This window comes from Sus scrofa, chromosome 5 (genome assembly GCF_054392235.1).
Source record: "Sus scrofa isolate SSC_HxYL_T2T_F1_AM1 chromosome 5, Sscrofa_HxYL_maternal_Yorkshire_Landrace_v2.0, whole genome shotgun sequence".
NCBI lineage: Eukaryota > Metazoa > Chordata > Mammalia > Artiodactyla > Suidae > Sus > Sus scrofa.
The window spans coordinates 77,363,694-77,389,930 of record NC_139387.1 but is presented as its reverse complement, the minus strand read 5'-3'; the positions used below and the strand labels follow the sequence as shown (position 1 = coordinate 77,389,930).

At 37.8% G+C, this 26,237-nt stretch overlaps 1 protein-coding gene and 1 long non-coding RNA gene across 2 annotated transcripts in view; both read left to right on the top strand.

Annotated features, from left to right (window-relative positions):
• CPNE8 (copine 8) overlaps positions 1–3,413 on the top strand; it is a 265,300-nt gene extending 261,887 nt beyond the window's left edge. The window contains exon 20 of the mRNA XM_013997926.3: positions 1,560–3,413. Coding sequence (XP_013853380.1) covers positions 1,560–1,748 — 189 coding nt within the window. The 3' untranslated portion in view covers positions 1,749–3,413. The remainder of the gene's footprint in view (positions 1–1,559) is intronic.
• Positions 3,414–7,631: 4,218 nt separating this feature from the next.
• LOC146403471 (uncharacterized) overlaps positions 7,632–26,237 on the top strand; it is a 118,942-nt gene continuing 100,336 nt past the window's right edge. The window contains exon 1 of the long non-coding RNA XR_014804088.1: positions 7,632–8,079. This is a non-coding gene — a long non-coding RNA (uncharacterized LOC146403471). The remainder of the gene's footprint in view (positions 8,080–26,237) is intronic.

The window sequence follows — 26,237 nt, the reverse complement described above, 5'->3', positions numbered from 1 at the left end:
TATCTGTTGCCACCTGACTGGTTTAAAGTCTGCTTCTTAATAACATTTTTTTTTCCTGAACGCATATCTTGAGAACTGCTTAAATCAAAAGTAAATTATTCAAAATAAATTTAAAATCATTGTATTACAGTATGAGATGTAAATATGCTCACTTTCTTGTTTTCCTTGAAGAAAAAAATGATTTAATTCAAACTTTTAAATATAATTTTTGAAAACTGTTCACCATCCTGAAATGTCTTCACTGTGCTTAAAATTACTGTCTCCAAACTATCACCACATTAATAGCTCCAATCATTCCCAAATTGCTTTCAAGAATCATTATGTTTCTAAGGTGAAACTGAAATAATGTCCTCAAGCAGCACAATGTTTAACTTAGGTAACTGTTATAAATGAGAATGGGATCAGACAAGCTATTGTCAGTGCATTCTGTGTTGAGCTGACATTTTTATGGGATGTAAAAATAAGAATGATGATATTTTATTTTCCAATAAGAAGTATACCAAAATCTTATGTTGAGGGGTTTTGTTTTGTTTTTCTTTTCCAAATAACAGAAAAAAAAAAGGAAAAAAAAAAAAAAACCTCAACATCTGGTACAGGAGTCAAAATGTATTAAGGATTTCAGGTTCCTACAAATGTGAACTATGTAAATTTTATATTCATTGTCCATTTGGTTTGATGTTCTAGTAATACAATTAAAAAATACTTCATGTATGTTTAGAACTCTTTAACAATATACACTGCTTTTTAACCCTGCATTTAGTAATACTTCTCCATTGAAGGATGAATTAGTCATGTATGAACTCCATTTGATGAGAAACTGAGCTGTAAATAGGATAATGCTCCATCCTAACCTGACCAGTTGGGAGTCAGGTTGGGTATAGAACTCAGAACTGCAGAACACATGGAGCAATCTGATGACCAGAAGACAGAAGTTATGTGGGGAAAAACATAGATAACCATTATATCCCTTTTTAGATAAGGTTTATATTAGAAAGGTGTGGTCACTGCTTGAGCTATTTGTAATGAATCTCTTTAAAATGCATTAGTAGACCAGATGGCTATATGATGAATTGTCAAACATTTAAAGAAGAATTGATACCAGTCCTTCTCAAATTCTTTCAAAAAACTGAAGGTTAAAAGCACTCAAAGCACATTTGGAGGCCAGCATTACCCTGATACAAGTATTCCCCAATGACACCACAAGAAAAGAAACTACAGGCCAATATCCCTAATGAACATGGATGCAAAAATCCTGAACAAAATGCTAGCAAACTGAATCCAAAAGCACATTAAAAGGATCATAAACCATGACCACATGGGATTTATAATTAGGATACAAGGATGATTCAACATATGAAAATCAATGAATGTGATATACCGAATATTGACAGAATAAAGGATATAAACACAAAAAAATGCATAGTAATTATTATGCATCTCACCATTACTCCAGACTTCCCTGATTCTCCCACAACCAGATGTTGATATGTGCTAGGTTTTGTGGCTAACAAATAGCATGCTAATGTCTATTTTATAACTTTCTTTCACCTCTGTTTTAGTTTGTGCCATTCAGGGATTATGTCGACAGAAGCGGAAACCACATACTGAGCATGGCTAGATTGGCTAAAGATGTCCTAGCGGAGATCCCTGAGCAGTTTCTCTCCTACATGAGGGCCAGAGGAATCAAGCCATCACCTGCACCTCCCCCATACACTCCACCTACACATGTGTTACAGACTCAGATATGACTGTACTCCAAAATGCTGATGTGACTACGCTTCGGTTAGAACTGCTGAGTCCATACTTTGCTCCTGGTGCTCTATAATGAACCAGGGACTGAGACACTTTTCTCAGTTTGGTTTCAGCAGTATTGGTTAACATGCTTTCTTGAATCCAAAATTAATTATCTTCCTAAACCAAAACTGTAAATATGGTTGTTGCATGAGCAACAGAAATATTGTTTAAATGCTTAAAGCAAAATATGGATGTCTTCTCTGAATCTTTAAATGTTTTTTGGACAGAAACAGCTATTTCCAATGTATTGTTGGGAACAAGCACAAGCTATGTTTTTAAATCAAATATTGCCCTCGACTGCTGTATGTATAGGAAAGCAGTCTCTCTGTATCAATGTTTACATGTTACTACTTTTTAACTCTCAATACTTTTATAACTGTTCTTAAGAATACAAATTTTGAATATTGAATCCTTTGTCTTCTAAATTGCAATAGCTATAATCACAAGAGCAATATCTCTTTGAATGACTGGACAAATGCAATTGTGAGCAAGGGAAGGGAAAGATTCTTTCATGTCTCTCAGTAAGTGAGTTGTCTTATGAAGCTGCATTTGCTTAGTAATCAGTTCCTCTGTGCTATTTGCCAAGTATGGGAGTTTACACTTAGCAGATGTGTATCCTGAAAGCACATGCATTTTTCATGCAGTTTGGGTTCTGAATTTAGACTACAGTTTGTTTATGTTTTGTAATGCTAAGTAGAAATAATAAAAAGTCAAATATAGTGACCTGTAAATGCACAGAATATACTTTGTGTAAAAAAGTAACGTCTTTATACTATGGTCTACAATACTATGTAGAAAGGTTAAAGCCCAGAATATTTAACTGTAAACCATGTAGCAGATGTTTTAAACTTTTTATTTCATTATACCTTGTCTAGATATTTTAATTCAAAGGGATACTGGCTCTCTTAATTTGTATTTCTTTCCAAGTTGCCACACAAGGTGCACAGGCTGGAAGTTTTTTGTCAAAAATTCCCAGTTAAATATACACAACCATGTGACTTAGTGCACAATACATTTGTGAAAAAACCTGCTCCTATATACTGATCTGTCTGTCCACAGTTAATTGTAAAGAGTTTTTGCATGTACAGTTTTTACAAGAACTACAGTTTTGTGTCAAGAATGACAGTCGTATCTAAATTAAAGCATTTCTTTAGAACAAATGGCCTTAAATTCTCACAAAATTCCTGGATATGATTGTGAATTGCCTTTAAATAAGAGAAAAGTGTATTTATTTTTTTTGTGTGTGTGTCAACTTTATAATATTTGCCTCACTTACCCTATCTACAACTCGGTTTATTTCTACTATATCTCATTCTTTTTGTCCCAAGTGGACTTAGTGACTTTTATAAGCATGAAACTATTTTACTGAAAAGAAAAATATATCCATTCACATATCTAAGCGTATCAATGTTATATAATTATGTAATCCTAAATGGTCCATTTTTAGGTATATATTAAAATTTTTAAAAGGATAAGTATTTGCTCTGTAAATTTTATGTCTGAATGACATGGGGTCTGATGATTTCCTTTACTGGTCTTAAATATTTATGCTAGTATAGTTTATTAACCTACAATTTTTTTATCAGTTCAAAAAACAAAAATAAATAAGATCAATATTCTTTCTTGTCCAACATCAGTTATTTTTCTTTGAATTGATGAGATAAAATGAAAGCTGTACATTTCCATATCTAAATTATAGATTGCCCAAACCTAGTGAGGGCAGATGGTTAATAAACAATCTCAGTTACAAACTTTATCCTTTGTATGGCTGAGAATAATCATTAGAAACATATGTGATGTTAGTTCTGTATGTAAGATTAGAAAATACCTAGACTTGTCTGTTTGTTGCATCAATGAAGAAACCAAAACTGAAGAGGTTGGGTGATTTATCCAAGACTGTATAACTTGAGTAGAGCTCGTTACCGTTGTGAAAATAACTACTTAAACTTTTGGACTAGTTGTCAAGGGATATACAATGAAAAATCCCAGAGACATAGTCCATAAACACAAATGCATTCCAAAAGTTGCACATTCAAATTCAGGTATCAGGGATATCCAAACAGTAGGCAGATGAGCAGTGAGAAAGATGTATATTAAGAGAAGAGTGATAGCTCCAAGTCATCAAACCTGCTACAAAAAAAAAAAAAAAAACAGACTATGATGGGTACCCTCTAGAACCCCGAAGGCTTTGGGTGCTGTCCTCTCTCTCTAATCTCATTTTTTTCCTTGCTGATGAAAATCATTTTAACTCCAGAATGAACCTTCAGCCTTCTATTCAGGCATCTCTATCATCTGGCTTTACCCAGTTATATATCCCATTGCTTCCTAAATGAATATTAAGACTATCTGGTCCTCTCTCATCACTCTTCCACAACCAATCTAATTCATTTGGAGTCACAGGCATAGTTCATATTTTTTCCTTCCATCAATCAAGCTCTCTCCTTAGGCCTTCATCTAGAATATCCTTTGCATGTTCTAGCTCAAGCCCTAACTTCTCCCAACCATGGTCTTTTAATCAGCTGACAATAATCAGTACCTTCTATGAACTCATCTTTATGTTGCATTTTAACATATTAATCACTCATATTATACATAAACAGTTTTACTTTATCTGGGGCATCTTGTCTTCCCCAAATTAGAGAATGTGATTTACTAGCACTTGAAATAAGTAAATTTTCAAGGATTCCTAGGAAACTGTAATATGTAACTAAGGTGTATAACTGCTGCAAATAAGAACATCAGATGACTCAATCACTACTTTTAAAATTCTCTCTTCCAGCGTGTAACATGGCGAGAAAAGAAAAAGTAGATATGACTCTAAATTGTGTTGGGGATAGGAGAGACAAGAGTGGAAGCAGGTTTGGAGCATAGGCTGTTCTGTTTATTAGACTTGGTGAAGATAAGTCGATGGACTCATGCACTTTTTTATTACTGTGCCCTATCATCAATTTAGGACATAAAGAGGTTTCTCTCATAAGGATGAGGCTGAGGTGCTTGTTTTCTTAAGAAGATGGACAACTGCCAAAGATTTTCCTGGGAGCATGCCTTGTCCTTTGAGCTTATGTATATTTTAACTGTTTTATGCCTTTGTGTTACTTTTACCCATAATTGACCCAAAATGACAAGATACTTAATAAAAATTCACTTGCAGACTAATTTGTGTCATTAGCACAAATCAGATACACTCCATAATTAAAAAAAAAAAAGATAAAAACAGAGCTGAGGATCAAATTGGTTTCTTTGGAGTGTATGTGGTATGGTATCACTTAAAAAAAAATCAAAAGAATGGAAATCAACTTGTAAAAAGTTATACTTGTGTAGAGCTTTCCCAACAGTGTCACAGATAACTTATGTAGTTGGGACTCCTAGGCTTCATCAGGAAAGGCAGGAAAGCATACCTTGACTTAAAAAGGCAGAAAAGGAGTTCCTGTTGTGGCTCAGTGGTTAACGAATCCAACTAGGAACCATGAGGTTGACGGTTCGATCCCTGGCCTTGCTCAGTGGCTTAAGGATCCAGCGCTGCTGTGAGCTGTGGTGCAGGTTGCAGACGCGGCTCGGATCCTGCGTTGCTGTGGCTCTGGCATAGGCCAGAAGCTACACCTCCGATTAGACCCCTACCCTGGAAACCTCCATATGCCGTGGGAGCAGCCCAAGAAATGGCAAAAAAAAAAAAAAAAAAAAAAGGCAGAAAAGACAGAGAACAGGCTTCTGGTTGCCAGGAGGGAGAGGGAGGAGGTAGTGGGATAGACTGGGATTTGGGGGTTAGTAGATGCAAACTATTACATTTAGAATAGATAAGCAATGAGGTCCTACTGTACAGAGATCTATATCCAGTCTCTTGGGATAGACCATGATGGAAGATAATATAAGAAAGGGATTATACATATATATATTTGTATATATTTTTATATATACATACACTCCCTTTAAAAAAAATACGTATTTTTTATATGTGTGTGTGTGTCACGTTGCTGTGCAGTAGAAATTGGTACAACGCTATAAATCAACTATAATACATTTTTATAAAAAGGCAGAAAAGCCATATATTAGATTATTTCTCAAATAATCTTTGCTTGTAATAGGTCTGTATTTTCTACTTATATTCCCTAATATATTTATATTACAATTAAATTTAAAAAATATTTCACATGTGTGTAATTTCATGACAAATCTATTGTGGAAGCAAGGCCTGGAAGAATTAGCTATGAGATTCCTCATGAGAATCTCAAATTTACATTAAATAATTTACATCTTTTTATACTGTTGGCTTTCAATCATCTAAAAAAGCATGCTACCACTCAGATTTTATTTGTTAATCTATCATCAGATAACCCACAGGACATTGAAAAATGAAAGCCAAGGGACTGAAATTTGGTTTTTTTACTTAAACACAATTTTAAATGACTTCCCTTTTTCACCATTACTATATACTTTACCCCCACCTTCCCACCAAATATTCCTATATTTGCTCAACTGAAAGTCATTTAACTGTAAGCAACAGGTGCTAAGATGAGAGACATAGACTTTTAAGAATTGATAAGAATTTTGTAAACCTACTGACATAACTGTACCAAGATTTTTTTTTTCTGAAAGTCTTTATCAGTTCTTAAAATATTATTTTGATGAGGGAAGACTTGGTACAACATGAGCATACAAATGCTGAAAAGGGATTCCTTTGAATATCTGAAAGGGGGAACAAGAGAAAACAAATGCATGCCTGAGTTATGGTTTTCACTCTGTTCACAGATGCTCATTCTAGCAACATTCACAACTCAGATTTCAAGTGTCACAACCAGAGTAAGGAGCCTCCAAATAGAAGGATTTGCCTAATAGAGAGTAGAATAAATGCCCCATAACAAAATTATTTTTTCTTTAAATTTATGTGCCCTCCAACAACTATTCTCCTGCATGGAAATATTTATTTGCAATTAAAATATTCTAAATAATACACAGAAGTATTATAACATAATGATTAAACTAAGGTTATTGCCAAAAGACATACTTGTTCTGATTCCTATCACAGACTTTTTGAACAGTTTTAGAGGAAATACCTTTGAACATCATAAAATAGGGTTGTTGCTTGCTTTATACTTTATTAAAACACTCCAATCCTATCACTTGCCACTGTTCTTACTTCCTGGGCCTTGGAGATGCTCTGAGATCTGAAAATCTCATCTCTGAAATCTAAGAAATATGGCTACTGAACACTTACCATGGAAATAACAAAAGCAAACTGAGCTGAAGCTTTGCTTGTTTAGTTGCTTTAAGCCACAGTGGCCATAACATGATTTTCTCATCACACAAGTAACTCACTAATTTAATTTCCATGAAATGGGAATGTTGGGCATTCCTAATGTATTTAGATAGGTTGATTTCATATTGATAAGATTTTCTGTTAAAGAGGTGGATATCATTGGGCTTACAAATTAAGAGGAAGATGGAAAGAAGAAATATGATTGAGGGCTTAAAAATAGCTCTCTTTCAGATAGCTTCCTCACCTTATACAATAAATAAAAGTTATAAGAATTGTTCAGTAATTTTGTCAGAGTATAACCAGTTTGATAACCCTTCCATAAGATAATTCTGATAAGAAGCACAAAATAAAACATCTATCTATTCTTTTTAAAAAATTAAATCTGAATCTACCTAAAATTAACAAAATTATTTCACTGTTTTATCATTTTCAACAATAGCAAAAGACATACTCTATAATTCAGAAATGGTCATATTTGGCAGGTGGCCTTAGATAATTCTGCACTAGAAGCTTTAAATGCGGGGAACCTCTGAGAAAACAAAGCAGCAGTTACTAAAAACTCTTGCGTTAAGAAAAGACTTTCAGAGGCGGAGCAAGATGGCGGAGGAGCCAGAGGTCACACTCACCTTCTCCCACAAACACATCAAAAAAACACATCTACATGTAAAACGACTCACACAGAACATGAACTGAATGCTGGAAGAAGAACTAAAACCTCCAAAAAGGGAAGAAACTTGACATAACTGGGTAGAACAAGAGAAAAAAAAAGAGAAAAGGAATCAGGATGGGACTAGCATTCCTGAGAGGGAGCTGTGAAGGAGAAAAGGAACCCACAACCTGGGAAGCCCCCTAAACTGATGGAAAGATCAGCCAAGTCAGCGCAACCTCAAAGCCACCCAGAAGAGTGTAGCAGCTGGACTGAGAACAGCAAAGCAGAGTGAGAGCCACAGGGATCATCTGAACCACCGGCCCGGACACCACAGTCTGAGACACTCGGGCGGGGACTGGGTGCTGAGACTCAGGCTCTGGAGGTAAGTCCTGGGGTGAGGACTGGGGTTGGCGGTGTGGAGACAGCCTAAGGGGCTAAGGAACAGTGCGCCATGGGGGGGGGGGGTATGCTGTGGGTTGGGGAGTGGAATGCCACAGCAGAGGGAACCCGGGAGAAAGTCCGCAGTCACGGGAGAGGGAAGGCGCCATTGCCGGGGAGGGCGGGAGGAGGAGGGGCGGGCCGCCGGAGGAATCTCCCTGCACCAGAGCACGCGCTTGCCCCTGGGCTCTCAGCGGGTGGGGAGGCTCTGGCGTAGGCCACAGGCTGCAAGAAGCCTCTTGTTCATTTGGGGAAACTGGGCACTTCTTGTGCAGGCGACTGGTGCCCAGGCACCTCTTGTGTGGGCTAAGGGCATCAGGGGGCTAAGTGCGAGGTGGTGCCTCTTGCAGGATCTACAGGTGGCAGGAACAGACCTTGGCAGTCCTCTAGGAGGCCGGAGGGAGGTGTGGCTTGCCACCACTGGGGGCCTATGAGTGGGCTCCACCTGTGACCCCAGTCACCTCAGGGGTTGGCCAAAAAGAAAAAAAGAGGGCACTGCAACCAAGCACTATATGCTGTTGCTCTCACTACCCTGGGAACACACCCGTCCTGCAGCTGCCACTGCCAAACACTCTGGGTGGTGCCCAGACACTTGGTCACTGTCCCTTCCCAAGACTCTACAACTAGAAGCAGCTGCTACAGCATGTCCTGCATGGGCTAAGTGGGACAGGGTGCTTGTTGCGTGGTCTGCAGGTGGTGAGGGGCACACTGCAGCAGTTATCTCTGACTCCAGAGTTGGGCATGGCCCCCTGCCACTGGGGATACCTGAACAAAAATCACTTGCAGCCCCAGCCACCTCAGAGGGCATCATGGAGAAGGACATTGCGACAGAACAATACCTGTTGTTGCTCTTGCTCCTCTGGAAGCACACCTACCCTGCTGCTGCCACTGCCAAATGCTTTGGCCAGTGCTCAGATGCTTGATCACTGTCCCTTCCCAGGAACCTGCAACTAGGACCAGCTTTTGCAGCACCTCCTGTGGGGGCTAAGCAGGACGAGGTGCTTCTTGCATGGTCTACAGGAGGCAGGGGCAAACCACCGCAGTTATCTCTGGCTCCAGAGATGGGAGTGGCTCGCCACCACTAGGCATCCATGAACAGACACTACCTGCAGCCCCATTCACCTCAAGGGCACCAGGGGAGGGCATTGTGACCGAACACCACCTGTTGGTGCTCTCACATCCCTGGGAACATACCCGCCCTGCTGCTGCCACTGCCAAATGCTCCAGGCAGTGCCCACACACCTGATCTCTGTCACTTCCCAGGATCCTGCAACTAGGAGCAGCCTGTACAGCACCTCCTATGTTGGCTAAGTGAGATGGGTTGCTTCATGCAAGGTCTGCAGGTGGTGGGGGCAAACCACCACAGTTATCACTGACTCCAGAAGCAGGGGTCACTAGGGGTCCCTGAACAGGCACCAACGGCTGTTCCAATCACTTCAGAGGAGGGCATTGCAATCGAACACAAGCTGTTGTTGCTCTCAATCCCCTGGGAACTCACGCAACCTGCTGCTGCTACTGCCAAAAGCTCTGGTTACCTCGTAGATCGCCTAGAGCTCATTACCACTTCCCAGGGCCCTGCAACTAGACATAGCCTGTGCCACCTTCCTGCAGGTCCTTGCTGCTGTTGAGAGCCTAACAACCAGCCACTGCCTACTAACCCTACCCATTGCCTTCTTCTCCCTGAAAACACACTGAGCATCCTGGGGATAATAGCCTGCTCACACCAAAGAGACAGCAAATATTCAAACTCCCACACCAAAAATAAATAATTAACACCCCCAAAATACAAATCAGTACTCTTGCATAGAAGTAGCCTTACAAGACTATAGTTTGGCTTCCCCAAATCCACAGAAAAAGAAAAACAAAAGCAAGATGAAGAGCTCAGAAACCATTCCCAGTTAAAGCAACAGGAGAATTCACCTAAAGCAGTCAACAATGAAACAGACCTCTGCAGTCTGACAGACATTGAGTTCAAAAGGGAGATAGTGAAAGTACTGAAGGAATTAAGGCTGAATGTAAAGGAATTAAGAGAGGATATGAACAGTAATGCAGATTCCTTTAGAAATGAACTAGAAAATGATAACTGTTGTCAAATCCTGAGTTAGATCACCAAATTGTGGTCTGGAAAGTTAAAGAATAATAGGTATTCTTAATTTTTTTATTTTTGATGATACATGGTAGTTTTAAATCTTTGATCTGAAATCTAAATCCCAAAGATTGCATATGTGTTTGTCCTCTTGTATATACTGGTAATAAAATTGCTGGAAGCTGTTAGAGCACTGGGGAAAGAAAAACAGTTGACCACAGCACTGAGATCTCAAGCAAGATTTATTGACCAGCAGAGTGGCCAGGAGCCCTGAGCAAGAGGCACTCAGAGCCATTTGGGAGAGAATCAGGTTTTATAGACAGGGGGTCATGTGCTGAGTTCTTTAGGTCTGGGATGGCAGTTGAGATCATGGTGTAAAAATTTAAGTGTCTTGGAGTTCCCTTCATGTCTCAGTGGTTAACAAACCAACGAGGATCCATGAGAATGCAGGTTTGATCCCTGGCCTTGCTCAGTGGGTTGAGGATCTGGCATTGCCGTGAGCTATGGTGTGGGTCACAGACGCATCTCAGATCCCATGTTGCTGTAGCTGTGGCGTAGGCTGGCAACTGTAGCTCCGATTCTACCCCTAGCCTGGGAACACCCATATGCTGCAGGAGTGGCCCTAAAAGGAAAAAAAAATAATAGCTTTCTCCTTGGGGGCTGTCTTTGTCCCTGGAAAGTCAACCACTTCATGGGCTTGGTTGTTTCACCTGTGGAGGTCTGATAAAGTGGAGACTGCAGGTTTGGGTCTGTGTGGGTCAAGGAGTCATGTGGACTTAAGGAGCATAATTCATAACCTTGCCATATATTTGAGTCAAAAGATCTGAGGTTCTATCTTGGCTATCTGATTTTAAAAAAAATGTCACTTAAATGTCTAATCCTAATTTTTATCATCCATATAAAAGGGATGATATTTCCAAGGGTTCCTAAAACACCATTCTTCTGTGATCCAGTGTAAGTTACTTTAGTTGGAACACACCCTGAAGCTCGACCCTTTAATAGCCTGATGGGAGGAGGTTATTGAATCAAGTTGATGCACTTAGTTATCAAAGCTTCTTATTTAAAAAGGCAGGTTATTAGCTTAGCCATCATTCCAAATCACCACTCCAAGTCAATCACATGTTCTCCACATTATTCTCCTTGCCTTGAGAGCACAAAGTTTATGGGGGAAAAAATGAGAAAACAGCCCACGTGCCATTGCTCTGTGAATGTCTTTGAGCTTATTTGTTTGTGCCCTCATGCCTGTGTCTTTTATCCTTCTGTCATTTCTCACATTTTTTAACCACTTGTTTGTTGTCTAAATTCCAGGTTTGTCCATGAATTCCATGATAGCAGAAAGTAGACAAATCTTGTCCACTTTTCTATCTCTAATATACAACACAGGGCCTAGCTCTTAGGTAATCAATTGAATTATTGAAAGTGAATTGAATTGAAATATTGATCACTAAGAATGTTACATTAGTAATTTGGTATTTTAAGATAAGCCTGATTCTCAATATTTCTACACTGAAAAGATCAGTAAGATCTTTAAACAGCACCAAACCTCACTTTTTCCATATTTATTTTTCCCTTCTCTAAACCATAACTATGAAAGGGAATGAATAGCCATCAACGGCTTCTCTCTGTCCACCTGCATTCAGTACCAATTAGCAGTGAAATGATCAAAAAGCAGTCAGGCAGCAGGAGAGAAGAGATTAATGAAGCTTTGACACAATCTAATAGCCACAGGTATTTATAGTCTGAAGAGAAAATATTCACAAGATGCCAGAATATATTATTTCTGCTCTGAAATTTCCCTTGACTAAACATGCTAAACAAAACAAAATTCAAAATTCTACATTCTACCTTCAAAGGGAAAAAGGCAAGAATGCATATTTTAGGCACTGAAAAACTATACTGTATCCTTTGCATTTTATATGTGCCTTGTGTATTTCCAAGTGGATTTTGTGTGTGTGTGTGTGTGTACCTGCATATGTGTGTAGACAACAGTAAGTGTGGGGATAGTAAGCAAAGGACTTATAATACAGAAGAAATGACAATGTTTTACAAGCATTTACTGCCTTTCTTTGTACTGATTATATACCCCTGGGGAAATATTCCCGTCCTGTATAGAATGTGGACAAGAACATGGAAGATTAGAACTTTGCAAATGCATTCATAATAAGACAAGTAGACTTGCAAATCCTATGCTGGCATTTATGATTATGATTTTAATGTATTCTTGAACCCTCTGCTTAGCAACAAAGGGGAAGGATTTAATGGCTACGGATTGGCTGTGGAGGACTGCAATTTGTGCTTTTTTTTTTTTTTTTTTTTTTGGTCTTTTTAGGGCTGCACCCACAGCATATAGAGGTTCCCAGGCTAGGGTCTGAATTGGAGCTGCAGCCACGGGCCTACGCCACAGCCTTACGCCACAGCCACAGCAATGCCAGATCCGAGCCATGTCTGCTAACTACATTGCAGTTCATGGCAATGCCAGATCCTTAACCCACTGAACAAGACCAGGGATCAAACCTACAACCTCATGGATAGTAGTCAGATTCCTTACCCATGAGCCATGATGGGAACTCCAGGTTGTGCATTTTTTTAGTCATATATATATATATATATATGATATTATTGTATATTAAGTTCAATGAAGAAAATAAACTAAGTGATATGACAGAAGATGTTTTGGTGCTTATTTTAGTTAGGAGGTCAACACAAATCTGAAGCCAAAGAATTACCTGTAAGATCCATGAGGAAGAAATAGCTGGCAAAAAGGCCCTAAGGAAAGAAAATTTGCCATGCTAAGAGCTCAGAAAGAGGGCCACTGTGGTGAGAGCTGAGTGAAGAAGAGCAGGGTGGTAAGGAATGAGGTGGAAAAGGGCAGGGTCTCTTATTCCTCACAGATTTCTGAAATGCATCAAATATGCTGGTATATTCCAGGGAGATTCAATATCACATTCCTCTTAGATCCTTAGATTCAATGTCCCAAATCTCCTCTTAGATCCTTTGCCAAACCATGTCTCTTAGGTTCAATCTGTCCATATGCCCTGCTATCTTTCTCTGCATTGTTTGGTTTCTTACTACAGCCAATTAATGGAAATGTCATATGCCAAAGCCACTCAGTGTCCTGTTGCAAAGTGGATGACAGTGGCTCCTTCTGTCATCATGGTATATTTTATTAAATTGTGCTACATTCTCTATTGTCTTGAAAATGGCTTTTTTGGATCCTTCTGTATAAATCAGGTTATCTCATTCAGTAACTACTTCAGTTAAAAAAAGATCCATTTACTGCCTAACATGTATCAGGCAAAAAGCTGCTGGGCATGAATCAAATGCTGGAATGAAGAAGCAACAAACCTCTAGAAATGCATATAGGTTGGAGTCAGAGTCATGGTTCCCTCTGCTGAGAAACACATTATTTGATAAATCTGGCTGTCTGGCTGCTTCTTCCTTCAGAATGATATTCTTCGTGGAGATGCCATTATCTCCTCCTATAACTAGATGGCAGTGGTTCAATGTATCTATTCACCAGATAACTTCAGATTGTTTGGGCTGATTGATAGACCTGGCCTAGGAGTAATCTTATATACACTTAGCTTATTCTATTTATGAAAGATCTCAAACATACTGATTTTGCCAAATAATAAACTTTAAAAAAAAAAGACAATGTTCTAAAACCGGTTTGTGGTGATAGCTGCACAACTCTGTAGCTTCACTAAAATCAATATATTTTATATTTATAAATGGTGAATTTTATGATGTGGGCTATGAATGCCACCAGCCATATATCAAGAAAGATACTGTAGCCATCAAGACATCAGCAACTGTGCCACCCCCTGATGGTGAGCCCTGAGAGAATTAAAGATGGTAAGGAACAGGATAATGGCCTTAAGTTGTTAAGATGCACATACATCAAAGGAATGACTTCAGTGAGCCCAGACACATGCATCTTCCCATACATAGGAAAGGATAAATTCATTAAATTGAAATGTGTCTCTCTTTTTTTTTTTAGGGCCGCACTCATGGCACATGGAGGTTCCCAAGCCAGGGGTACAATTGGAACTGTAGCCACCAGCCTATGTCAGAGCCACAGCAATGCTCGATCCAAGCAGCATCTGCGACCTATACCACAGCTCACAGCAACGCTGGATCCCCAACCCACCGAGTGAGGCCAGAGATCGAACCCATGTCCTCATGGATGCTAGTCAGATTCACTAACCACTGACCACAATGGGAACGCCTCTTTTTTTTTTTTTTTTTCAATTAACAATATCTCTGGGTTTTTCAACTACATGGATTTTGTTGTAAACACCCCTGTGTATCCTGACTCCTCCCTTCCCTCTTCAAGGCAGTTCCTCAGAGTGATCTGAGAGGCCTTCTTCTGGCTTAAGTCCTCAGAAAATCACCTGAATAAAACATACTTCTCAACTTTTAGGTTGTGTGTTTTGTTCAGTCAACAGGTATATAAATTTTACCTCAAAAAACCCTTGTTTTTAGTCTAGAATAAAAATTGCCTGCTATGATTCCCAAAAGCCAACATTTTAACAAAGATAATACTAAAAACAAACAAACAAAAAAAAACTTTATTTTAATCTGAAGTCTCAATTGCTTTAGGTGGTATAAACATCACTTGTTCCATAAATCATGCCTCACCCAGTTTGCTGCATAGCTTCTTGATCATTTCCATAGTATTTTCAACAACAAGCTTTTGGTTAATAAATGTCTGAAAGTTAAAACAGCTCACCCAAATTCTCTCTTTAACCCACTGCTCTGTAGTTGGATAACAGTGCCATGCATTCATTACAAATCTGTAGCATTGGTTAGGGTTTGGGGGCAGGCCCCTGGAAAAGGGAGCAATATGCTGACCTATGTTCAGGGGCAAAAGGAATTAAGCAGCAAGGTAAAATTAAGAAAATTGAAAAACACTTATTAAGTTTAAAGATATGGTAAATAGGGAGTTCCTGTTGTGGCACAGCGGAAATGAATCCTACTAGTATCCATGAGGATACGGGTTTGATCCCTGTCCTCTCTCGGTGGGCCAGGGATCCAGCACTGACATGAGCTGTGGTGTAGGTCACAGATGTGGCTCAGGTCTTGAGTTGCTGTGGCTGTGGTATAGGCTGGCAGCTGTAGCTCCCGTTCGACCCCTAGCCTGAGAACTTCCAGGCCCTAAAACCATATAGATTAGATAGATAGATAAGAGATACAGATATTGGTATAAATAAAATAGAAAGTTTATCAACATAACAAGTTAGCGGGATTATTGAGCAATCTATAGTGCATGCCTTTGGTGACTATTTTTCCTGAATTTGTTTCTTAGCTATAAAAAGCAATTTCACAGATCTTTGTTATTCTTTATTGCTTTTCATTGGTTTCCTAAACAACTTAGGTATATCCCTTTACTTTTAAATAAAAAGCATTGAGGAGTTCTCACTGTGGCAGAGTGTGTTAGGAATCCAGCTGCAGCAGCTTGGGTCACTGTAGAGGCACATGTTCAATCCCTGGCCTGGCACAGTGGGTTAAAGGATCTGGTGTTGCTATAGCTGTGGCATAGTTCACAGCTACAGCTTGGATTCAATCCCTGGCCTGGGAATTCCATATGCTGAGGGTGTGGCCATAAAATAAAAAAATTAAAATTAAAAAATAAAAAGCAAAAAAGAAAAATAATAAAAGAAGAAAAAGATATGAGATTCATAATGTTTCATATACTACTCCTTTTTCTAATTCATTTTCAGCCAATTTTACTTATTTATTTGGGAATATTTTCATAAAATTTTAAATTTCATAACTGGCTTGAATATATGCATGTAGTTATTAGAAAGCATTCTTTGGACAAGCATGTATCTTATAATGAAGGGGATTAGTACAATTTCAATATGTAAATTCCTCCATGATTATTAGAGTCTCATTATCTCTTAGCTAGATATTATATGAAACTAAGGCCTCACTACTTCAGGTATTTGTGTTCCAAGATAGCTATAATAGAAAACAATCATATCTGGCAATTAAATTTGAGTGGTTCACTAAAATCCCAAAACACATTTAGTTATTTTTTTTCTCAGCATCTGAGATTAAAATGACCACAGGGTGTTTGCTGGGGACTAAGGTCTAATAGCAGTATCTGGCCAAATCAGCTTCAAACTATTTACTTCAGCTATGGGGGTGTGTGTGTGTGGTCTATCCATTGCTAAGACTGTTCATTCTTTTTTTGAGCATGATCTATTTCAATGTCAGAACAATTCCTACTAATGCTTTGTATACTCTTCACTTTAGTTAAGGTTTGTCATTCATCAAATGTGATTTTCCATGCTATTATATTTGGCAAGCACAATTCTCCATCTCCTCGAAACTGGTGCTTAGGTTATTACAAAGAGGCTTATATAATGTGGAGGCAGTGACTGTTAAACAAAACAACAACAACAACAAAAAGGCTGCTGCCAATTCTTGTCTAATTTCAAAATGTCATAATATAATGCCAATTGTATTACATCACTTCTCTGCTTAAAATTCTTCAATAATTCCCAAAGCTTTCAAGATAAAATCTAAACCCTTTTTCTTGGCATATAAAATTAATAACATGTCCGATTACTGCCTACTGCTTCAGATTCATTTCCACTATTTTCCCTACACAGCTTTGTTTTCATTATTTGGAACTTTCTATAGTTTCCTTGATCATCATGCTGTTACCAACTCAGGTTCAGCTGCCTGCCACTCAAAAGCCAATCATTCAAGATGTAAATGTCAGACGTAAGTTCTTTAATCAGAAAAGCCTACAATCTGAGAAGAATGTGGATTCCCGTCCTGAGACCAGTTCTAAAGATTCTGCTCACCTGTGACAATTTTTAAAGGGAAAATGAGGCAAAGAATCTCAGTGAATCAACAAGGCAAGAGATTGGATTCTCCATTTTGTGCAGACTGGCTGGCTCTTTTCAAAATTTATCTTGCCCATGTAAGCTGTCTGCAGGATTGCTGAGGGGACTGTTGAAGGCAGAAAACTAGCCATTCTTTCTAGGAAAAGAATCAAGAAGGCATGGTGTGCATTAAGGAGAGTATGTTAGGAGTCAAATTAAATTGCCTAGTGACCTCATTCCTATAAGTAGGTCCTTTCATGGTTAGAAGGGGACAGAAATTTGCAAACAGAAAAGGGGCAAAAGAGCTGCTTTCACTATGAGCCCAAATTTTTCACTTCAAAATTCTTACCCCATTCTTTATCTAAGAAACTTTTTGTAACAAATATAGCTTTTTTTTTCCTCTACCTTTCTTCTTTTGTGCCTTCTCAGTCACAGTATTTATGATACAGAGCTGTCATTGTGGAGGTAGCAGCTGCTCTCATCTAAGAAAACATAAGCTTTGAGAGAAAATACCAAGTATTATTTGTCTTTAAGCCCCAGATCCTAGCAGTGTTTGTTCATATTGAGTGTTCAGTAAGTGTTTGTCAAATAAATGAACTAATGAGTAAGGGATGTTTGTTGTCCTTGGGTCAGTTAATTGAGCTAATATAGTTTATCAGCCATTTCATGGCATGAAAATCTTGATAGTCCTTCTAAAGTCTTAGAAAATAATTCTAATGGAATTTAGAAATTCCATTAATGATAGTAATTCTAATTTAGAATCCTAATTCTTGAATTCTAAAGTTTTAATCCTAAATCTGCATATTTCATATGCCTTGTAGCCATTCACACTCCAAAAAAAAAAAAAAATAGCTCAAATATCCTTCCTCTTACCTCTCCTTCTTTCTTATCAGGTTATAGAAAACTGTCTTAGTTTTAAATCCAACTTTCAAGTTGTAAAATCATTGAGTGAACTAGAATTTGTTCATTAATCATGTGTTAAGCCAATAATTCATTTCATTACTTATTGAAATACTAAGACCAACTGAGCTATTACAAAACATCAGTATCAACAAATTCAAGTCAGTTTTATCTGTTTCAATACTGCTTAATATAAATTTCTTTTAAGAGATCCCCAGAGGTATCCAGTTTGAAATATATAGTTCAATAAGAAACTATTCACAAAAATAGTCTCTTCAGGACTTCCCATCATGGCGCAGCAGAAACGAATCCAACTAGGAACCATGATGTTGCAGGTTCAATCTCTGGCCTCACTCAGTGGGTTAAGGATCCGGTGTTGCTGTGAGCTGTGGAGCGGGCCAGCCACTGTAGCTCTGATTTGATCCCTAGCTTAGGAACCTCCATATGCCACAAGTGTGGCCCTAAAAAGAAAAAAAAAAAAAAAACCTCTCATCAAAATTTGCCCTGTTTTCGTTGATTTTTCATTGCCTCAGTCAGCTCTACTTTTTCATACACCTCATACCTCAGGTGTTGAGGTATGTGCAGATTACTTATTTGCCATACTCTGGAATCTGACTACTATCCATGGCAATGAGGTTTCCATCCCTGGCCTCGGTCAGTGGGCAGGGGATCCAGCATTGCCCTGAGCTGTGGTGTAGGTCCCAGACATTGCTTGGATCCCGCCTTGCTGTGGCTGTGGTGTAGGCCCAAAGCTAGAGCTCCAATTTGACACCTAGCCGGGGAACTTCCATATGCCACAAATATGGCCCTAAAAAAAGACGAAAAAAAATTTTTTTAAAGGCTACATTCCAAGGGAGCGGGCTTCTTCGATTCTTCTGGGAACCTATCATCAACAAGAGCCTCTATTAATATTTGGCATCACCCATTTTAAAAACTCTACTTAAATGTTTTTTGCTTGAAATTCAATTTGCTAAGAGATTTTTCATGTATATCACGCAATCTCTGCTTTGGAAGGGTTCCAAACATAATGATCTACCTAAATAATACTCTAGTCTCAGAGGTCAACACTGTATATAGTTCTGGGATGAATTCAGAAGGTCTTGCAACATCTCAATATGAAATTAATTAAAAATAATAAAAATAGAAGTTCCCATCGTGGCTCAGTAGTTAACGAATCCTACTAGGAACCACGAGGTTGTGGGTTCGATCCCTGGCCTTGCTCAGTGGGTTAAGGATCTGGCGTTGCCATGAGCTGTGGTGTAGGTCGCAGACATGGCTCGGATCCCACATTGCTGTGGCTGTGGTCTAGCCTGGTGGCTACAGCTCCGATTAGACCCCTAGCCTAGGAATCTCCATATACTGCAGGAGCAGCCCTAGAAAAAGGCAAAAAGACAAAAAATAAATAAATAAAAATAAACAAAAAGCTAAATTAAATAAAAAGAAAAAGAATGGACATTTTCAGCTTAAGGAAAGAAAAGTGATACAACAAATGTGAGTAAAAATTTCCCTTAAAGGGACTGAGAGAAGATATTTTGCAATGTTCATCCCTCTACTACCCAGGGCTCTGTCTCATGCATGGGAGTTATTTAGCAAAGACTTAACTAAACTGAAGGCCCTAATACATTCAAAAATAAATACGTTTTCCCAGGAATCATTGTTATAAAATATTCCTTGATCCTGGTTGTTCTTTAAATGTATTTTTCCCAGAAAATTCTGCTCAAAACTCCTAAAAACATCTTTTAAAAAATTTTTATTTTTACTTTTTTCATTATAGCTGGTTTACAGTGTTCTGTCAATTTTCTATACAGCAAGGTGAGCCAGTTACACATACACGTATACATTCTTTTTTCTCTCATTATCATGCTCCATTACAAGTTGACTAGACATGGTTCTCAGTGCTACACAGCAGGATCTCATTGCCAATACATTCCAAAGGCAATGGTCTGCATGGACTTTGCGTGTGGCTCACAGCATAACTACTCAGTGTTGCTCCTAGAAACATATTAATGAAATTTTACTCCTTTAATTTTCCCTGTTTTGGACTGATAATATATTCTGAAAAGAGACATAAATAATCTAATAGATGCAGACAATTGCCTTTGGAATGGATAAGTTGGCATGTGGAAGTTCCCAGGCCAGGGATCAAATCTGAGCCACAGCTGCAACCTACCCACAGCTGCGGCAACACCAGATCCTTAAACCACTGTGCCAGGCTAGGGAGTGAACCTGCGCCACTGCAGAAACAATGCCAGATCTTTAACCAGCTGCACCACAGTGGAAACTCCTGGATTGTTCTCCTCACTTCTACATATTTTTATCCCAAAGGATGCCATTTATTCACTTAGTAAATATTTAATGAAGATCTACTATTTATATGAAGCTAAAAGGTAAAAGAGCTTCAGCAATGAACAGAAAAAAAATGAAAGCATTTTTCTCCTGCTCTCATGGAACTTACTTCTTAATGGGAAATGCAGAGAACAATAAGTTCATAAAATGGGCCCCTGGCTTAGTCTATTTCAAAATATCAGTTACACATAGTTTTTATAGTTTGGGTAATTAGATTATCAAAAATAAAGGAATAAACTAGATAATTTGGATGGAGGAGGAGATCAAGTTTCAACTAACTTACCCAGACATGTTCTTAACACACATCTTTTATTTGGGAGTTACGGAGTCTTAACATAAAAGAGACTTAAAATTTTTTGGCCATTTTTATAGAATATTATACCTGTAATGGTATTTTTTTTTAAAATACTGCATAGTTTATTTTTCCATTAAGTTAATAATATCCATCAACATGTTTATAGCTCACCCATTTTCCTGAGTATGAGAAGATTGATGTACATAAAGAGAAATAGTACCAATATCACATAAAATCTGTGATGGAATGCTCAGTGGTAAGACATTTTTTATCCTTCATATAGGCCACTCTCAGTCACTAAAGCAAGATTTAAGTAATTGATATAAAAGCACTATCTTACTAAGCCTTTTGGTGAATAAAATAGGACACATTTAACTCAAGTGAATGAGAAAAAATTTTAAACTTCTAGATTTTGGTATTTTTATGTGTGGGAGGGATAAACATTGACAGGGAACAAGGAGACTCTCAACAGTATTTTTTTGTTGAACAAATGCTATTTTCCTTCATTGTTGCAATAGGATATAATGTCTTTTACTCACAGAGAAAATTCAACAGCCCCTTAGGTATCCATGTGGATACTTAGAATCACCCTATTCCACATGCTATGAAGTCTATATTATAATGGATTTAGAATTGCACCCTTCTTCTGGGGTGTCCATCTGGTAAAATCTCAAAATGTGCAGGTGGTGTATTAGAAGAGATGAGAAATTTTCCCAACAGAACTCAGTTTTCATAATTCACTTATACATGCATACATTCATTCAACATGTCTTTCTTGAGTGTTCATGTAAGGAAACAAGTGTCGATATAAGCAAACCTCCTAACTTCCTTAAAATAATCGAAGTCCAGATCTTCCTTAAAGTGAAGGGGTGCTCATGTTTCTCTTTCCTTTGCATATTGCTCCCTAACTCTTCCTGCCATCGCCACACTTAGGATGTCCTTACAGCCTGAATGCCAGGCACTGTGAGGGTAGTAGAAAGTACAAAGATAAATAAGGTATGGCCCCTACCCTCAGGGAGCTTATATTCCAGTGGGAGATGGAAAGGAGAGAGCTTATAATTATAGAAAAGTGTGATATGTGTTATAAATGTGTATTCCCAAGATGTTCATAACACACAGGATATCTTTTAATATAAGTGGGTCAGTAGAGATGGAGGGACACTAAGGCTACTTTTAAAAATGTGTAGGAAGGAGTTAAGCAAATGAGAAGGAAGTGAGGATGATGAAAAGGAATAAGGAAAGATTGTGGTCAAGGAAGAAAGTTGGAAAAGTTTTTCAATAATCTGGATGACAGTTTGAATCAGACACTCACAATTGGAAAAGAGGAAAAATTCCAGGAACTGATAATAGTAATAATAGGTGTAAAGATCTTGCAGTTACTGAATATTTTTCATTTGACACTTTTTGAGCCTTTACATATATTATTTTATTTAAGTCTCAGAACCACCCTATGAAATAGGTATTTATTATTTTTTCCCATTTTATATTTGAGGAAACTGAGGTACCAAGAGACAAAATGACACCAAGTTTATATAGCTAGTAAGTTATGGCACAAAGATTCTCAATAACCCACTGTGATTCTAGAATTCTTGTTCTTGACCCATGCTGCCTAAGAATCCTTGCCAAAAAGAATGGACATACCTGGGTTTTTCTGAAGACATAGGGCTTGGGCAGTTGTTATGAGTCATCACCTGAAAATTAAAATTTCATCTAAACCATTCATTAAGTGCCAGTAAAGACAAAGAAAGAAGAGGCAAAATAGTTATCCCTACATCTTTGAAAATTACTGAATTTTTAATACCGTTGTATTCAGTGTCAATAGCACTTGATTAGGAGTTAGGAAACATATTTCCTTCTGCCCTCACCTATCCAAGTGACCAGACTATGGCTGAGTCTTTTTGGACTTCTAGTACACAAGACAAAAGGACTGGACTAAATTATTTTCAAGGTCTTTTCCAGGTCTAACATTTTGTAATTCTGAATGTCAGCCAAGAGGGTTTTTACAAACAGTTATTGGTTTGGCTAAGGGGACAGCACTCCTTGAATAAGACTATCATCCATCGTCCATGCACAGCCTTGGCAGTGGTAATATGCTTGGCAAATTGCAGCTTGTACTGAGCAGTAGGGGTGAATGCACCTGTTCTTGCCATCAATCAATTGCCTCACTCTCCGGTCGTTCTTGGTCCACTGGATTAGTTAGCCTGGGCTGCATCTACTACTAAAGAAATGAAATTGGGAGTTCCCGTCATGGCGAAGTGGTTAACGAATCCGACTAGGAACCATGAGGTTGCGGGTTCGGTCCCTGCCCTTGCTCAGTGGGTTAACGATCCGGCGTTGCCGTGAGCTGTGGTGTAGGTTGCAGACGCGGCTCGGATCCCGCGTTGCTGTGGCTCTGGCGTAGGCTGGTGGCTACAGCTCCGATTCAACCCCTAGCCTGGGAACCTCCATATGCCGCGGGAGCGGCCCAAGAAATAGCAACAACAACAACAACAACAACAACAACAGCAACAACAACAACAACAAAAAAAAAAAGAAAGAAAGAAATGAAATTGGAAAATTAGAGTCAGTCTCTACAAAAACATGCTACATTGATGCAACTTACACAAGCAGTTCCAAGGCCAAAAAGAAGGATCAACCAGGGATGAGGATCTAAGTGAAACACCTGGACTGAAGCAATGAGCAACAGCAGAACTCAGAATGTTCTTTGAATACAATTCTATCTTTGGAATTTTTCAATTCCGGTTGTTTTTTTTTAATTTGCATAAAATAGTCCAAATAGGTTTAAAGTGAACATCTCTGTCTCCTATTACCAATTCCTCAAGTGTCACTCCTCAGGGATGACCACTATTTGCAGTTTATTTCATATAAGATCATAAAATCTTTTGCTCTACAAGAATCTTGGATGTTTGTTCCCTTTATAGGCACTCATTCAATTATATTACACTTATTTTTTTCTGAAACTTGCCTTCATTAATGAATATATTGGACATCTTACCTACACATAGAGATAAAATTTTAGTTATTACTTATTTATTTATTTATATCTATATCTATTTATGGTTCCTGGTGAACCATAACTTATTTGCCTGTACCATATTTTCTTGGCTGTGTGTCTATACCATTGTATAATAAATAATCTCCAATTGATCAACATTTAGATTTATTTCAGATTTTTATTACTACAAAGATGCTTCAGTGAAGTTAATTTGTACTTCCATGTTTGCCTATCTAGGATAAATTCCTGGATGTGAAATTGTGGAGATACTCTTAATTTGAAGAGTATTCAAATTATTCTCCACATAGAGAAAAATTTTGCTTTGTCTACATATACTGCAGATAATTTTTCTAGATTCAAAATATTTTCTTTATGGTATTTGGCTATTTATTTTCATTAAAAATTGTCATTCCTTTACTTTACAGGTGAAGTTTTTTTCTTTCACATGGAAGGGATTTTATCCATTCAAAGATTATTGTCTTTTGCTAGACTTTATTTAACATTGATGTATTTGATTCATGTAAAATTTATTTTGATATTATAGATGACAGCCAGGTTTATTTACTAGCAGGCTATTTGTCCCAACATTTCTTGAACACTGCATCTTTTCCTATTGATGTTTAAAAGTGTTTTAATCTAATCTCTCTGTTTTCTTTACATCAGTATCAATCTTTATTAATTGAAGTGGCATTTTAATATGCTCAAATATCTAATAGGATTACACTCTCCCCTTATTCCATTTTCTCTTTCTCTTTTTAAAATTCCACTTCTTCCCACCAAAAAAAGAAAAAAAAATCACGTTAAAGATTGTAGAGTTTGATAATATCTGTTATGAAAGACAAATTATATTTTTAAAGTTTAAGACTCCTAAATGAAAGCTTGGATCTACAAACAACTTTTTAAAAATTATGTTTATATTCGCCTGTTTTGAGAACTGAGAGCTTAGGTCAGAGCTTCTGTCTCCTACCTTTTTGAATGATCTCTGCCAGTAGAATACAGAAAGAGTCACATCTTCTTTGGCCAGACCGCTTGCTGATGCAAGCCTCAGGTCATGTAATGTCAACACATATCTGTATGTGGAATCTGCTTTCAAGGGCATAGCATGTGTAAAAGTTCAAATTACTCAAAGCAAATCTATGAACTTTATAATTCCTAGTATTCAGCATTATTACTTTGATTAATTAGCAAGAGCTTTGTTATTTAAATTATGTGTCATATTTACTATACCTAGTAGAAGTTTTGCATTTGAAATGTGATGTTCTTGTGTTTGGTAGGTCCTACAAGAGTTCTATTTTCTGTTTGCTTTAATAACCTGGATCTCCGGAGGCAAGTGAGGGGGAAGCAGCAAATCTGAGCATCTTAATCTTTTTTAAAAATGCCATCAAAAATTCTCTTTTGATGATTAATGTAGCTGTCAGTGATAGGAGTTTTCCTTATGTTACAAATTTTTGGCATGTATGCAAAGAGAGCTACTAAGTTGCCAATACCAAAAAGTTAAACCATTTCCTCACTCGGTAAATGAATCTGAACCTAACATAAACTCTGCTCTCCCTCTACAATGGGATAGTGTACTTTGAACTAAAAATGCAATCAACATAATTATATGGAGGAGTGATTTCAGAGTTGATGTGGAGAATATTGGGAAAGAATAAATATTAACCTGAATCTACAAAAAAGTAATTTTGAGAGCATGTTACTTGAAATAAGTACTTAACTAAATTTGAAATATTTCTGGAAAATGGCAGGTGTTGTCATAGCATCATTTTGAGCTTAAACCAGAGACTATCTAATAAAAGAAATACTTCTGATTGATAACCAGGGAACTAGAAGGCTGTATTTATAATGCTGCTCTACCAACATTGGCATTCTCCCAATCAGCTCTATATGCAAAGGAATACTTAATTGAGAAACAGAATTTGGAGCTGATCATTGAAAAAGTATGGTGATTGGTAGTCCAGATAAAAGTGAAAATATGTCTAAAGGATAGCAGGTACCATAAACTTGAAGTAATAAAGAATTTTTAAAAATCTATACGTGAAGCGAATTAGATGAAAAGAGTTGGAATGACTCGTGTTGATTCATGGAACTTTACATATTGGATGATTTTTGTTTTTCTTAAAGCTTATTGGGGGGGCATTCTATTTCCTAGATGCATGGGAATAGTGAGTGGCGGTTGTAGTTTCATAGTAGGTTGGTACAGAGGTTTATAATATTTTGCTGAGGTTGACTATATATACATATGTATGTATGTAGGAAAATATGAGGAATTGAGGCAGATTCCAGGAAAAGTCAAGTAGAAGTCCATGCAAAGGCTCTAAAAAGAGGGAGAATATGTATAATAATTATCAGAGTAAAGCAAGAAATCTCAATGAGATCAAAGATGAAAGTGGAGTATTGGTGACAGAATAGGCATAATATCCTGTAATTTCCCATGACCAACATGGCTTCTTATTTTTGACATGGTTTTTTATAAGGAGATATTAAAGACCCAGACACCTTCTTGGTGCTAATCTGAAATACCTAATTTCTGCTTTGCCATTCTACTATCTGCCATCCCAAACTCTATGCATTGTTTATGGGTTGGGCTAAGTTATACTTCCTCTGTAGTGACAGAAGTCAGAGATTTTCAGTGATGGCTGCA